Source organism: Arachis hypogaea, chromosome 15 (genome assembly GCF_003086295.3).
Source record: "Arachis hypogaea cultivar Tifrunner chromosome 15, arahy.Tifrunner.gnm2.J5K5, whole genome shotgun sequence".
NCBI classification, from domain to species: domain Eukaryota; kingdom Viridiplantae; phylum Streptophyta; class Magnoliopsida; order Fabales; family Fabaceae; genus Arachis; species Arachis hypogaea.
The window spans coordinates 129,242,133-129,258,404 of record NC_092050.1 but is presented as its reverse complement, the minus strand read 5'-3'; the positions used below and the strand labels follow the sequence as shown (position 1 = coordinate 129,258,404).

The 16,272-nt window shown below is 38.7% G+C and overlaps 2 protein-coding genes and 1 long non-coding RNA gene across 4 annotated transcripts; 1 reads left to right on the top strand and 2 right to left on the bottom strand.

The window, feature by feature from the left end:
• Positions 1 to 45: 45 nt before the first annotated feature.
• LOC112748880 (uncharacterized) lies at positions 46 to 7,473 on the bottom strand. Of its 2 annotated transcripts, none has more exons than XM_072216758.1 (18): positions 7,338 to 7,473; positions 6,818 to 6,872; positions 6,455 to 6,549; positions 6,156 to 6,230; positions 6,018 to 6,080; positions 5,577 to 5,747; positions 5,391 to 5,484; positions 5,206 to 5,285; positions 5,008 to 5,086; positions 4,855 to 4,898; positions 4,151 to 4,218; positions 3,813 to 3,898; positions 3,568 to 3,725; positions 2,118 to 3,456; positions 1,705 to 1,989; positions 1,273 to 1,476; positions 1,041 to 1,197; positions 46 to 551 (listed from the first exon to the last, which is right to left on the bottom strand). In XM_072216758.1, the coding sequence occupies exons 6-15, from the start codon at positions 5,697 to 5,699 to the stop codon at positions 1,889 to 1,891; spliced, it is 2,172 nt and encodes a 723-aa protein (XP_072072859.1). In that variant the 5' UTR covers positions 5,700 to 5,747; positions 6,018 to 6,080; positions 6,156 to 6,230; positions 6,455 to 6,549; positions 6,818 to 6,872; positions 7,338 to 7,473; the 3' UTR covers positions 46 to 551; positions 1,041 to 1,197; positions 1,273 to 1,476; positions 1,705 to 1,888. The 2 variants fall into 2 exon arrangements, with proteins under 2 accessions (XP_072072859.1, XP_072072860.1); XM_072216759.1 differs by having other exon boundaries at positions 5,008 to 5,083.
• Positions 7,432 to 8,319, top strand: LOC112750658 (protein NDR1). Its single transcript, XM_025799463.3, has one exon. It carries the CDS (start codon positions 7,432 to 7,434, stop codon positions 8,074 to 8,076), a length of 645 nt encoding a protein of 214 aa, XP_025655248.1. The 3' UTR covers positions 8,077 to 8,319.
• A 6,447-nt stretch (positions 8,320 to 14,766) lies between these two features.
• LOC140179538 (uncharacterized) lies at positions 14,767 to 15,978 on the bottom strand. Its single transcript, XR_011873046.1, has 3 exons — positions 15,698 to 15,978; positions 15,390 to 15,476; positions 14,767 to 14,889 (listed from the first exon to the last, which is right to left on the bottom strand). It is a non-coding gene; the product is annotated as an uncharacterized lncRNA (long non-coding RNA).
• Positions 15,979 to 16,272: the final 294 nt, after the last annotated feature.

Sequence of the window (16,272 nt, the reverse complement as noted above, 5' to 3'; positions counted from 1 at the left end):
AAGGCCTTTGAGAACTACCTTTTTTACGTTGAATTTTTTGCTACATTTTCAAGGGGGACAAAATTTTTATACCAATGAGACAAAACTTTGTTATACCAACGAGACGAAGCTTAATTTCTGCCTCACTGATACAACACCCAACAAGAGTTTGCAATTTTGTATACTATATACACAAGAATCATATCCTATGTAGATTAAATCTCGTAACTTAAAATTGTACATCAACAAAAGGTATAGGGCCTTTAAAGTTGATTCCTCAACTGCATCAATAGGCCCTGCATGGTCTCAATCTTTTGACTTAGTTTGACAATGGTACGGTGCTGAGTGGAAGAAGAGTCCGAACTCCGAAGTACCAACATGAGTGATTAGTTCACTGAGTTTAGCCTGTGACTCTACAACCACTTCCTCAAGCTGAGTTAATGTCTCTTCCATGGTTTTGTGTGGTCCTTCATTAACCCCGCTTGGTAAGGGAGAATGTCCTCTATTACCAACAACACTACCATCTCTGGTAACCTTTTCAGAAGAGAAAATCTTGTCAATGCCCTCGCTTCCTGCAAGTCACCGTACCATGTTTAGAATATTAGAAAACTACTACAAATAACTATACCATTGTTGGTACCATTACTAGAAACAGTAGAAACTACCTGCAAATCATCATAACATTATTGGTTATAATTTGTCCGAGTATACAGTTATTTAGTTAGAAACAAAGGGAGTAGGAAAAGTAAGCACAAATGTATAGCCAAAGGATCAATAAGCTATACAATCAACCAAAGCTAGAAGGCCTAGAGAGTGATAGCGTTGCATCATAGTTTTCCATTGATTTGCCGAGCATTCTAAGTATCATACATGACATGATCACTAGTTGTCATCAATGAACCAACCACTTGGATTCATTAAACCTTGCTTCAAATCACTATCCATTACCTATATATTTAGTTTACTGAAGGCTATAACATAACAATAATAAATAGAAATTAAAAGAACAAGATATGTCCGATGAAAATTAATTCAGAAACATTAGAAACTGGAAAGCATACCTAGGTTACCAAGTTGATCTATTACAGCCTGACCAACAGAACCTTCCAGCTTAAGCAGCCGCAAAACTCCAGCAGTGATTCGGCCAATTGAATCAATTTCAGATTTGCACAGCAAAGTGAGGTGCTGAAGCTCATCCTTGGTTACTGCTGCTTCAATCTGCAAGGTACAATCATCATCAAACGCAACATTCATGAGACAATGACCTATATCTAACTATGAAATTCCCATTACCGGTTGTTTAACAGTGAACTTTATGTCTTCCACTTCCCAATTCACTATGTCATCAGTGTTGTCCTCACATAATATCAAGCGAACTTCAAGACCAACTCCCTCAGTTGTGTTACTATTTTCTTTATCCCCGTCTGCAATTAACATTGATGGAGGATTGCCCTTTTGGATATGAGGCTTTAATATTCGTAGCCCTTCAATTCCTACCTGTAAGTGCAAGCTCAATAAGGTAAGGTGTATGAAAGGGGTAAGACATATCTGGATGATAGACAAGAAACAGAAAAGAGATACACGTAGAAAACCAATCAGTAAGGATATTGAATTTTATCATTCTCAAAGGAGAAAGAAAATTCTTAATTCTGCAGTAATTTGGAGAAAAATTTACACAAACAGATTGCATTAAATCTTTGAAACTCAGAAGGAAGCTTTTTCTACCGTAACAAGCTCTATTGGATTTTGTTTTATCCGATGCAATTGTGCTTTGCCATTCAGAACCTTCTTTGGGCTACTTTTTGCATTTACTCGTAAACCACGGAAAGTTGTGTGCCAACACCTCTCTTCTCTGTCTACAACCTCAAGACTGGAGAACCACCACTGTTCAGCCATCTGATCTGCACCTTCAAGAGCAAATAACCAGTCTCAATTCTATAGTTACATCCACGTCATCTGGCTTCTTCAGGTGTGGAAAACTGGTTTCCTCCCCTTGTCTCATACTTTCAGCTAGCAAAAAGTTCAGCAAGTAAGAAATGTATACTTAGCAAAATAAGTCTATGCAACACAAAACAAATCTATTTTATGTAATAAGCAAATATAGCAACTAGAAAAAATCAGGTGAAATTGCTTCATACCATCTTCTGAATTATCAACCATGAGAGGTGTTGTCTTAAAAAGTTTTGATAAGGGTCCTTTTTGTAAGTTTTCCAACCCTTTTGAAAGGCCTGTCCCAGGGCCTCCATCAGGTCCAAGTATTCCAAATCTATGCAGGAGGGCTTCAGCATAGTTCATTCCTCCACCAAGTCGAACACCAGAAACAGAAGCTGACACATTTAAACTATGAGACTCCATATCTTGCTCGTTTAGTGGAATGACATGAACCATACTGATGTCTAGAAAAGGGATTGAATGAGCATTTCCATTCATTGGATGTTTCTTATTCTTATCTACCCAAAAAACAGCTCTAAGATGAGGATATCCATTATCACTTGGTGAGGGAACATTTTCGCTAGGACTCAAGAATGATCCATTTTCACATGGTAAGTGCCCCTCAGCATCCACACAATCTATCTGGACACTCTCCCACCGTAAAGTAGATGAAACAACAATAGCCCCTCCAAGGGTTTTATGGGCGGCATTAATGAATAGATCATCTCCGATAAACTGTACTAAAGGCATTCCCTCAACATTCACCGAAGACTCTAGAAATCTAAGTTGGAGGTCCTTTACTGTTAAACTCACAGCAGTATCACTGGGAACCTTGTCCATCAGCTTTCCACTAAAAGACTTGTCTCTAATGTCCTCTAGTTGTTTCCTTTTCCCGACCATAGCTATTTTCTCACTAACTCGCCCAAAATAACCATAGACGTCCAGGACAAAAAATAATTGTTCAACAGAAGTGTTGGATAGATACTGTCCACAAGCAACTCCAACCCTGACAATACCCCCTGAAGGAGGAATATGTAACAGTGGACTGCCATCAGCAGTTGCCATAGCTACTTCAATGCAAGAATCTTTGAGATCAACACATCTCAACAGTCCTCCAGTTTGTCCAAGGTAATTTTGAAGTTTGATTTTGTCATTACATGCCTCCAGGGACAAAGTAAGCTGCGATGCTCTGGCAGTCCACTTCTTCTGGCTAGCATCGATCGGTTGACCTTCCCAAAGACTAAAACAAGCAGGATCCTTTTCCAGGTTCAGCATTCTTAGTTTCAATGAGGGTGAATCAGAAAAGAAAAGGTTTTCAATTTGGAGTCTTGCTCCAGTGAAGGAGGTCTGAACTGTATTATTATCCATATAGATTTTAGAAATATCAGTTTCAATGTTGTCTAGTGGAACTGTAAGGTCAAGCCCCTTGAGACTGAAAATAAAAGATTTTATTGAGAAGTCCGGTAGAATGTCACCAGGACTGACAACAATATCATCAGCTAAGAATGAGGATATCCTCAGGCATGTTTCCTCCTGAAGATGAACCTGAACAAATATACAAAGATCATCAAACATATAATTGACAAAAAAAAAAAAGACAAAAAAGATGCACTATACGTCTGTAACAAGATATTTATTGAAAGATGATGCACATACCATAAGAGGCTGACAATCAATAACTGTCTGAGAAGCAAAGGATGGTGGAAGTGGTGAAGGCATGACTTGAAGTGCATGGAGGCATATTAGATGGATTCCCTCAATCACTTGCCACTGCTGTTCTCCTAGAGGGTATATTGGAGGGCAAAAGCTTCTAGCTGCCAAAAGAAAGGATTTAAAAACCAGTTGTTAAGCATTGGTAAAGTGATATATTATTTTCAAGAAACGTGTTCATAACTTAATACCAAATTCAGGCACATGGAAAGCATCTTTTGTGACAGCTTGCATCGATGGTTGCACTAGTGTACACTGCGGAGATGAATAGATGTCCCTGCATTCCAATGATAACAAGCAACCTAGTTACGTTGTTACGATATAGTGATTAGTACAGTCAACTTAGGAAGGAAAACAGATTATTGTGCCATTAAAACTATCAAAAGCCACCAAAATGATTGATCAACTAGAGCATATGAGAAACCCTTTTTTTTTTCTCTCCTCTTGTCAATTTGCATTAACTGCTCAGGATTTAATGCAGGATCTAACCATGAAAGTGGTTTTATGGACAGAGCACAAAGGCACAAACCTTAAAATTATTCCACCAATTGTAATCTTGGTCAAGTTATTGTCATTCTCTCCTTCAGAAAGACTGGCCTGCAAAAGTACATGAAACAGTATAACTCACTGATAGCCTGATAACATTGCACAATAAGGGGAAATAACATGGCAATATGACATCTTAAAAGCACATTTGTTAAAAGCATGTGACATCTTAACCTTTGCACCATACATTCAACCATAGCATGAATCATCCAGATAATATAAGGAGCTTTCTTTTCTTACCTTTCTCCAAGAATGATTAGCTTAGTTATAAGAAATAAACTTATCACACTAAAATCACATTGGCAAAACAAATATAGCAGCTACAATTTTGTATTCCTTTTGTTTACTTGTTTGTTTCTGCATAGTGCATATCTTGTTACTAATGGAGCCTCCAAAGACCCCCTCCCCACCAAACAAAAAAAAAAAAAAAACACACAAAAAAAAAGGAAAAAAAAGCACAGATATAAATTAAAAAATAATATCGAAGGGAAATATTCTGTCCTATGTTTTTATATTTGCTTTGATATAACCAATTCTATCCTTCCCTCTAGACAAGGCTAAGGTGTTGTCAGTTTATCACCAACACTCATAAGTAATATGGGACAAGTACCAAAGAAAGAATAATGGGGGAAAGAATAGTAAGATTATGTAAAGAAAAATAAAATGAATATGAAAATAAAGCATTACCCGAGAGAAAAAGAGGGACTGCAGCAAAAGCTCAAGCTGGAATTCTGCAAGTTATTGTCATTGGTTGGATCATTTATTAACTCTGAATTTGACTATATAATTGAAAGAGGTTTAAATTTATCTAAAAAGAAAGCTATGTGGCTAGCAACAAACCAGTATCTTTAATGCAAAGAAATATATGATCTACAACAATCGAGACCAGAGAACGCCCAGCAGCTTCAGTTGATCGCTGCTATGATTCAATTACAGAAACACTCAAAGGATGTCAAAATGAAACAATATTTTTATTCAAAGGAAACTACTGAGGATGGGTATTCTGAAAAACTGAAAAGTTAAAAAACAGTGTGAAACCTGCTGAGTCTTTAAATCAACATCACCCTTGTTTAGACAGACATATAATCCTGTCATAAAGCGGAGAAGTGCGCGTAGCCCTGCTCATACATGTTGTAGTAACTCATGTCAGTGATGTCACAATGATGCCATGTGTATCAATTCAATGTGGATACAAGAAACATTACATGTGCCCTTTTACTTACCAGGTTCACTTAGTGCAGGGCAAACAGCTTCATTGATGTGCAACTGAACCTCAAGCCCAAGTGGACTGTTCAAGTCAGTTCTCTGAACTGTTATCTGGCAGTTATAAATTCCAGCTATATTTCATGACTCAAACATTCAAACATAAAACAGATGTTTATAAGATTAGTTGTAGGAACTATATTTACATATGCTTCTCCTGATATTCCTTCAATAAAACGCTCTCCTCCAAAGAATACTCGCTTTGCACCATCATCATCTCTCAGGTTTGATCCCTCTTCAGAGAAGCCTAATGCAGCATCCGCGAACATGTCAGGATGAGGCAAAAGATCAATAGACAAAGATTCCCATTCTAGTTTCTGAGAAAGAAAAAAGAAAAACATGTATGAATTATTAGATGGTAATGCCAATAAAAGCAACATAACATCCACAACCTTGAGAGTATAGCTAAAAGTATAATTGCTTTTTATGAACCATTCTTTTTATTTTTCAATAAAACTTATCGGAACTATGTATTCTAATCATATAACTAAATGACAACTGTAAAATAAGCAAAATGAAAGAAATAAAAGCAAATCAATACAGATTACACATATAAGCATATTAAAACTAGAGAAGGAGGTAATTACTTTGAAGACATATATATATTTCTTGTTACTGGAGAATTCCCGTGCTTCCTTAAGATTTACAACCTGTAAAGGCAAATCTTTCAATAAAATGCCATATGCAAAGGTGTCAGATTTTTAAGCCTGGGTTTCAACAAATACCTGCCACTCTGCCAGCTTTCATTTGTGGTATACAGCGAAAGGTTATGTATTGTGATAGATGCCATTGGTGGTGCCCTATAAATAGATTTCAGGGAAAACTTAAAAACATAGTACTTGAGCCAAACATAAAGTGAAATTCTTTAGGTTTATACTTAAAAAATACTTGATAGACCCATCAGAGACTAAGATGTCCACGTCAGTTTCAATTTCGATTTCAATTCATTCCAAATCATAACAGTTGACAGGGTTGGTAGAGCACAAATAAACCAAATTCTGAGCATCAAGAAACAAGAATTTACCATGTTGCTCCCACTTTTCGACGCGCGCCCCCACCACCACGTGTTTCAAGTAATAGATTAACTGTGTGAATTTGTATAGTCATGCCATCAGAAATCTGAAACCGTCAGTAACTCTATCAATGAGTAACATTTTCAAATGAAAAATGTCTTTGCATGACAAGTAATTGGTCATCGCTATGAAACTACCAAACCTATGGAAAGGAATGCTATAAGCTGAATCACAATTCAATCAACCTTACACTAAATCCTTATCATATTCATCTCTCATTGTAAAACATCCAGTCCCCATTGGCAATAACAGCAACGGAAACAAATATAGTAAAAAATAAACTGAAAGAGAGTAAAGTGACAAGTGTCACAAACCTTATCAGCAAAACCATAACCACTACCCTTCGAGGTGGCAGCGGATGAAGTGGCACTGCACATAAACCAAGCTTAGTGAATAAGCATTGAAAAACAGCATAAGCATCCATCAACGCACAAAAATAAAATCAAGTAACAAGTTTAATTCACCTCAATTATTTTTCATATTAATAAGATGTTATTAATTTTAGTATGGTAAGTAATATAGCTTTTTCCCGGTTACATAAGGAGAAAAAGGGGGAATCTAGGAGCCATTTAAACTACAATTTATTTTCGTAAATATTAATTAAGTAGGGAGTGTTAAATAAGACATAGAATATTTAAACACAATGAACAAAAAGAAAGCAAAACTAAACAAAGTTGGTCAGAAATTATAAACTTTGAATAAAAAATTAAAAATAAAATAAAATTTCGCAATTTCTTTTAAATTTGATTCTCGGTCCGTATATATTCCCTTTAAGGAAGCCGTTAACAAAAATAAAAATAAAAAGCTGCAGCAAATAAAGAAACCGGGACGCACTCAACAGTCAAAACTCTATCTCTACATTTTTTTCCTTCCCTCTCTTTCTCTCTCTCGACTCCCGGCGGTATCACCACCACCCCCACCACGGCAGATGGCGGAGCAACACAGCTGCTGCTCATGCTGCTTCAGCTTCATAATAACCATGGGCCTCACCGCCCTTTTCTTCTGGCTCTCCCTCCGTGTTGACCAACCAAAATTCTATCTCGAGTCAATTTACGTTCCTGCCCTCAACAGATCCCTTCCGTCAACAACAAAAAACGACACCGTTTTATTCAAAATAAAGTTCACGAACCCTAACAAAGACAAAGGGATCAAATACGACGCCGTTCGGGTCAACATCTCCGTCTTCCTCTCCCAAAATACCACGCGCCTACTCTCCAACTCCACCGCCGTCGCTCCTTTCTACCAGGGCCGCCAGAAGAAGGCGCATAAGCCTAGCTCTGCCTCCTTCGTCGGAAACCTTACGCCGGCGGCGGGGATGGACGGGAAGGTGTATTTCCGGGTGGATTTTGCGACCGCGGTGAAGTACAAGATCTTGTTTTGGTACACGAAGCGACACGGTATGTGGGGAGGGGCAAATGTGCAAATTAACAATGGGGGTGTGAAGGTGTATCCGAAACCGGTGAGGCTTGGCAACGAGCCACCGAGGATCGTGAACGGCGCACCGGAGTTCCGTGGAGGCTATCGTGCGCTTCTTCCGCTATTCCTAGTTGCGTGGATAATGCGCACTCATTGACTTGACTTGACTTGACTTCACTAGTCTGTATTTTTATTGGAGGAATTATTTAAATTAATTTAATTTAGTTATTTATTTATTTATTTTTAAAAAGCAGTGAAACACTGAAACTTAAAGTTCACTGCCATTTTTCCCCCTCACGTAGACTCTCTTGTTTTATTCATTCATCATTGTGTCATGTAAACCCAAAAAATGGAACATTAATTATTTACTTTAGCGGTTAGTATTCATTTTGTCACTTAACCTCTAAGTTTGATAATAAATAGTTAGAGTAATTTAAGTTAGGAGCTGATATGTGCCTGATCAGTTAGTCATGTTGATAATTATATTAGATGACACCTCAGCAAATTGGTTACTAGTTTGTTAGAAGGGTGCTGATCTAGTGCAGCTAAGGTGTAGTGTAGGTGCTGTATATATATGTATTTGCAACTCACCTGTAAAGTGTGATTCACCATTTTATGCTATTAGGTATTTTGCAATTGTGCCTTTCTCTCTGATTTTCTCTCACAGAAAGTGCAGCTACTCACACTTGCAACACCTTCAACATGGTGCGGTGAGTGTGGAGTGTGGCAAGCACTGAGATTCAGATTGAGGAAGGTGCAGCCTGATCTGAAATCTTGCCAATTTTGCAAGAGCTCAGTTATGCGAATGGTGATCCAAATTCCTTTCTTCTCGATCCAGATTCTGTATCTCGTTCCAAACTGAAATTTCTTTGAGTTTCTTTTCAATTCAGCGTGTGATTCATCTAATTTCAATTTGAGTTTAATCCGTTGAATTTCTTTCTTTCTCCATCTAATTTCTCAAGTCAAATTCATTCTCTCTTTCTGTCTTTCTTCTCTTCCTACAAACTTATACGATAGAGCTTGATGAGAGTGCGCCGCCTCACACTCTCTGTAACTGTGAGAAGGTGACTCCGATCAACGAGATTGTAGGAAGAAGGTTAATCACTGAGGCTTCTGTCAATCGACGTTGCTGGAAGGTGCGATGGAAGGTGTAAATGCAGAAGCGTTCATGAATTTTCTGAATCAGCTCACAACATTTCAAGCGAGCATTAGCAAGAAGAGTACCAAACCGAATCAGGATCCAGAGAGCATCTATTATCTTCATCCCTCTGAGAGCACTGGTATTCCTCTTACTACTGTTATTCTCGATGGTAAAAACTATGGTGATTGGAGTAGATCTGTGCTGTGGGGACTGAAAGGGAAGAACAAGATGAAATTTATTGATGGTAGTTTGCCTAAGCCTAATAAGGATGATGAAACCTTTGTGGCATGGGATAGGTGTAACACTTACGTCGTAGCTTGGATAAACCTTTCCCTTAGTCCAGACATAGCTAGAAGTGTTGTTTGGAACAATGTGGCCAGCAATCTGTGGAGTGAATTGAAGCACCGATACTATCAAGGAGACAGATTTAGGGTGGCAGAGTTGCAAGAAGAGTTGTTTGCCATCAAGCAAGGAGACCTAGATGTAACTAAGTATTTCACAAAGTTGAAATCCATTTGGGAAGATCTTGACAGTTTTAGAGCTATACCCGATTGCGAATGTTCAAACGAGTGTAATTGTGGCTTAAGTGTGATGCGACAATATCGAGTAGAGGATCATGTAACACGATTCTTGAGAGGGCTGAATGAGCAATACTCCACCGTTAGATCTCAAATCATGTTGTTGGATCCTCTCCCTGATGTAACCACTGTGTTGTCCATGTTGACACAGCAGGAACGACAATTTCAGAATCCAGATGCCGCTTCGGACATCAAAATTGCATATGCTGCCATTCCCTCGAACACTGCAGGATCCTTTCAAGGCAGAGGGAGAGGGAGGGGCAGAGGTGGACGATCCCAAGGTGGTAGAAGTCAGGGAGGGAAAGGCAGACCACAATGCTCCTATTGCGGAAAGCTTGGCCACAGTGTTGACGTATGTTATAAGAAACACGGATTGCCACCACATTTAAGAGGTAAAAATGCTGCAGCTGAAAATGGAAGCTTTGCAGCAGCAATGAACACTGAGAGTGAATCAAGAAAACTCAATGAGCACGACAATTCATCGCGTTCCTCCCATTTAGAGAGAGTTGGAAGTGACACACTGGAGTTCACCCTTGAGCAAAAGCAGGCATTGCTCACTCTTCTCAACAAGATTCATGGAGAGCAGCCTCATAGCATCAACGTGACAGCATCAAAGGTTTCATCCGAGTTGCCTCATCAAGGTAATTCGGTGCATACACCAATCCTTCATCTAGGGAAGTTGGTAACAGTCATGCATTTTAAAACAAGCATTAATGCATTGAATATTTCTTCAAACAAGTTCTCATCCTGGGTAATCGATACTGGTGCAACTGACCATGTATCCCATTGCCTTAATGATTTTTTCACATATAAAGAAATAGCTCCTGTGATAATTAAATTGCCCAATGGGGCTTGGACTACAAGTAGAATCATGGGAACTATTGTTTTCTCAAACAAACTGTTACTGCACAATGCCCTTTACATCCCATCTTTCAATTTCAAGCTCATTTCTGTTTCAAAACTCACCTCTGCATTGCATTGCCAAATGAACTTTACTGACATAAGGTGTGAGATACAGGATCGGAGCTCGATGAGGATGATTGGAGCAGCTAGAGAAAATGGTGGTCTCTACATATTAAATAAAGAGGCTTTAAAACTCCCCAAGCCAAGTACACAAGTATGTTCGGTTGTAAGCAATAATCACAGGCAAGATCGCTGCATTTGGCACTACAGGTTGGGTCACTTGCCAAATGATAGACTAATAAAGATGAAGAGAGACTTCTCCTTCATCTCATTTGATAAGGCAGCAGCACCATGTGATGCTTGCCATCTAGCTAAACAGAAAAGACATCCTTTTTCTGTAAGTAGTTCTGACCCAACTCAATTGTTTGAGCTTGTACACATAGACATTTGGGGGCCACTTAGAGTGCCATCCACCAGTGGACATCGTTACTTTCTAACCATTGTAGAAAATAAATCAAGATATACTTGGGTGTACTTGATGAAATTGAAGTCTGAAGTATGCAATTTAGTTCAACATTTCATCACTTTCATACAAACTCAATTCAACAAATCTATCAAAATCATTCGGACTGACAATGGTCCAGAATTTCTCATGGAATCTTTTTTTGCTAAAACTGGAATTTTGCATCAAACTTCCTGTGTTGAGACTCCTCAACAAAATGGGATAGTAGAACGAAAACACAACATATTCTTAACATCACCAGAGCTATACTATTTCAATCTCAAGTCCCACATTGTTTTTGGAATTTTGCTGTTAAGCATGCTGTTTTCTTAATGAATAGGATTTCTTCTACTTTTCTCAAGGACAAGTCTCCTTTTCAAATATTGCATCAATCTCTCCCTGATCTAATGACCCTAAAGGTCTTTGGTTGCTTGGCCTATGCCAGCACCATCAATGCTCACAGGTCCAAGCTGGATCCTCGAGCCAGGAAATGTGCTTTCCTTGGATTTAGGGAGGGGACAAAAGGATATGTTTTAATTGACTTAAAATCCAAAGAAATTTTTGTTTCTAGAAATGTGGAATTTTACGAAAACCATTTTCCTTTTGCACAAGATAAAAACAATCATGCATCAACATTAGAATTAGAAATAAATAAAACCATTGCACCACCTGCACTAAGACCTGAAACATTGGAATTGGACCATGGCCCTTCTTCCTACAAGCACACGAGTGACTCATCGAGAGTCACTGAAGGTGACTCAACAAATCAAAGGGAAAATACCCAAGAACTAGCCAGGGAAATCTCACAACTAAGATACTCTGAACATAATGTACAAAGGAAATCCACAAGGGAGAGAAAGCCACCAGCTTATCTAAAGGATTTTGTTTGTATGAGCACCACCATTGACAAAGCTAATCCAAATCAAACCATCAACGATAAAGTCAGGTATCCAATGTCAAACTTTGTGTCTTATGAATCTCTTTCTGCATTACATAAAGCATATTCACTTGCACTAACCAATGATATCGAGCCAAAGTGCTATGAGGAGGCGGTGTTACAACCCTGTTGGCAAGATGCGATCAATGCTGAGCTTAAGGCTCTTAAAATGAACAAAACATGGAGGCTTACAACTCTGCCTCATGGGAAGAAAGCGATTGGAAGTAAGTGGGTCTTCAAGATAAAACACAACCCGGACGGTTCGATAGAAAGGTACAAGGCACAGTTAGTAGCAAAAGGGTATACACAAGTGGCTGGTATTGATTATCTAGACACATTTAGCCCAGTGGTAAAACTGAAAACACTAAGGATTGTGCTAGCCTTGGCTGCCATGAAAGGTTGGATGCTTAAACAAGTTGATGTAAATACTGCATTCTTGCATGGCGTACTCAAGGAGGAGGTTTACATGAGGCCACCACAAGGTTTGGAAATTGAAGATGGGAAGGTGTGTAAGCTGGAAAAATCGCTGTATGGACTCAAGCAGGCTAGTCGGCAATGGAACCACATGCTACATTCTGTCTTGGTAGAAGCTGGATACACCAGGTCAGCATCAGACCATTGCTTGTTCACGAAAGGGACAGAATCTGGTTTTACAGCACTGCTGGTCTATGTGGATGACTTAGTGATAGCTGGAAATGATGAAAAGGAAATCGATCGAATTAAGAGGATCTTGGATGAGAAATTCAAGATCAAGGACATAGGAGATTTGAAGTTCTTTCTAGGGATGGAAGTTGCAAGATCAAAGAAAGGTATTGCTCTCTATCAAAGAAAGTATGTGATGGACTTGTTAAAAGACACAAGATTTGAAGGTTGCAAACCAATAAGAACACCATTGGATTATATCGTGAAGCTGTCCAGAGAAAGAGGAGAACCACTGAAGGATCATTCAGCTTATAGGAAGCTAGTTGGGAGGCTCTTGTACTTAGCTAACACCAGACCTGATATAAGTTACGCAGTTGGAAAGCTCAGTCAGTTTTTGGACTGCCCAACCACACAGCACATGCAGGCAGCACATCATGTGCTCAGGTACTTAAAAGGAGCCCCAGCAGCAGGGTTATTTTTCACATCAGAACCAGATTTCAATCTGACTGGGTTCTCCGATTCGGACTGGGCAGCATGCCCAGACACTAGGAAATCAATTTCAGCCTATTGTTTCTACCTGGGAAACTCACTCATAACATGGAAGAGTAAAAAGCAATTGACAGTGGCTTCATCATCCTCCGAGACAGAGTATCGAGCATTAGCGAGTGCGACTAGAGAGGCACAATGGATTAGTTACATCTTGAAGGATCTGCAGATCCCTCTTACCAAGGCTATCAACATCTTCTGTGATAGTCAGTCAGCAATATACATAGCATCTAACCCTGTGTTCCATGAGAGGACGAAACACATAGAGGTGGATTGTCATGTGGTGAGGAATAAAGTTCAAGAGGGATTCATTCATTTGCTACCCATCTCAACCCATGAGCAAGTGGCTGATTTGCTCACCAAAGCACTTGCACCAACCGTGTTTAGTAGGCTCCGAGATAAACTAGGCATGCTGAACATATACGCTCCTAACTTAAGGGAGGGTGTCACTTAACCTCTAAGTTTGATAATAAATAGTTAGAGTAATTTAAGTTAGGAGCTGATATGTGCCTGATCAGTTAGTCATGTTGATAATTATATTAGATGACACCTCAGCAAATTGGTTACTAGTTTGTTAGAAGGGTGCTGATCTAGTGCAGCTAAGGTGTAGTGTAGGTGCTGTATATATATGTATTTGCAACTCACCTGTAAAGTGTGATTCACCATTTTATGCTATTAGGTATTTTGCAATTGTGCCTTTCTCTCTGGTTTTCTCTCACAGAAAGTGCAGCTACTCACACTTGCAACACCTTCAACACATTTCACTGCCATTAGTTCTGTTCCCAGTCTGCATTCATTGTCAACTATTACCTTATGCACTTGTATATTGCTATACATTAATGCGTGCAGTTTGACTAATCAATGATGGAGTGAAAATAGGAACTCTGGCATTAATCAATGGTGCTAAATCACAAGGAAGATTGTTGGTGTATGTTTTGTTGATACTTGATACTCAGTTGTAAGATGATTTGATAATGGTGACTTTGGTGTTATTCTCATCAAAGTTGTTGATGAGAATGCCAAAGTCATTCGATGAGTAAGAGGGTGGATAGTATATTGTGTTTGTAGTATGATCACATTTTTGGTGATGCTGCTGCTGGATATTTCATTATTTTGGATGCCGTTACATTCATTATTAAATGTTGGAGTTCATCATTGACTAGCAATCAAGGAATTGTAGGCCGTGATGCATAGTTGTAAGAACCGAACCGGTGATCAAACCGGTCATGTTATTGGTTTACTAGTTTACCGGTTTAACTGATAAATCACTGGTTGAACTGATAAAACCGGTTCTATATAAATAAAAAAATATAAAAATAACTTCCCTTTTTTCATTATAATAAAATGTTTATTTAAATATATTCTAGTGTTAATGCATATGTTTAGTTGTGTATCACAAATAATATCAAAGGTAGATCAATTTCAACTTACAAGAATTCGTCTCATATATACCAATATGTACCAAAGGGCATACAATATGGTTGACGAATATCATGTTATGAAAGAGTTTAATTAAAGTTAAAATTCAAACCCAGCAGCGAAGCTTCTAATCTACAAAATGCTAAAAACTTTGATGATAATTTGCATGGTAATAGAAATACCATAACGGTAAATAACACAATACCTATAACTAAATCTAAGTAGGGAAACTTATTAAGCAACTGGTATATCGCTTCTATGGAGTAACAACCTCAAGCCTTGTTTGGTGCTTCTTCAACTTTCTGCAGCAAGACATGACAAGATGAGTCCTAAGCAAGTTGATATGATGCACAGAAAATCCGAAAATAAAATTTGTGAATGATATATGAATGCTAGAATATGCATTTAGCCTAATCATGCCAGTCACATTTAGCATATCTAACTGAAATTCGGAACCTCATAAACTAGGTTGGTAATTTCATGAATTGAAGAAAGAGAACCCAAACTTAGAAACCATGCCAATTACAATTCAATAATGATATATCTTCCTCAACATCTTCCTAAATATTCTCCTGATTTCTAAATAGTGAGAACATAAAAAGCACTCATTAGTTTCTTTGTTTATAAATTAGAAGGATAAATAATTTCTCATTAAGTTTTTGTAGAATTAAATGTAACAAGCAACCATAGAAACTTTATCAAGTAAAATCATGAGAAGAAGATAAATTGCCACGCAAATTCAGAGTGTAAGAAGTAGCCACAAAATTGAATTCGGACTTCTAATGAAGGTAAAATTATGTACCACTTCTTTGTTGCCCTTGCCTCTAGTGAAGAACTTGTAATTCCCATAGATGAATGCGCCCCACCCAGCCAACGAAACAAGCACAAACTGCAATGGCAGAAGATTTAGAAATACTTAAAATATTACCATAAACAAATATCAGGGAAACAAGACAATAAAGTAACTAAAAATATAACATAAATATAACACCAATAAACAGAATTTCATGATCAAGAATTAACAAATATATCATAAACAGAATAATTAAAAAATCAGAGATAATGCAGAACGCAGAGAAGTGAAGAATGAGCAATGAGGAGACCACCAACCTGTCCGATAGTCCGAGAGAGGACGCAGAGGATGGAGAGGACACGATGACGGCGACGACGACGACGTGGAGCCGCGGAACAAGGAGCCGCGACGAAGGGGACGGCTTGCGACCCAAAACGCGACGGTGAGGTGAGGTTGAGATGTCATTGGAGGCGCACCATCTCCGGCGAGATGAAGAAGACGACAGGCCAGCGGTGAGTTGATGTGAGGTGAGGTTTTCTTCAACTACGGTGTGATGAGCAGATGAGGTGAGAAAGACTTGAAGGAGGGTTACTGCCGTTTGCCCATTTAGGGGATTAGGGTTACGGGGAAGGGGTTAGTTCGAGTGTTTTCTTTTTTATTTTTTGAAATCCAAAACGACGTCGCGTTTGGAAAAGGGGAAAAAATTCCCGAACCGGCCGGTTACACAAAACTGCCAGTTCTCTGGTTTTTGTCAAAATCGGACGGTTCAAACCGGTTTTCTCCGGTTTTATTCCTTATCCGATCAGAATGACCAACCGGACTGGCCAGATGACCGGTTCACCGATTTTTCGGTCAAACTGGCCGGTTTGGTCTGATTTTTACAACTATGGAT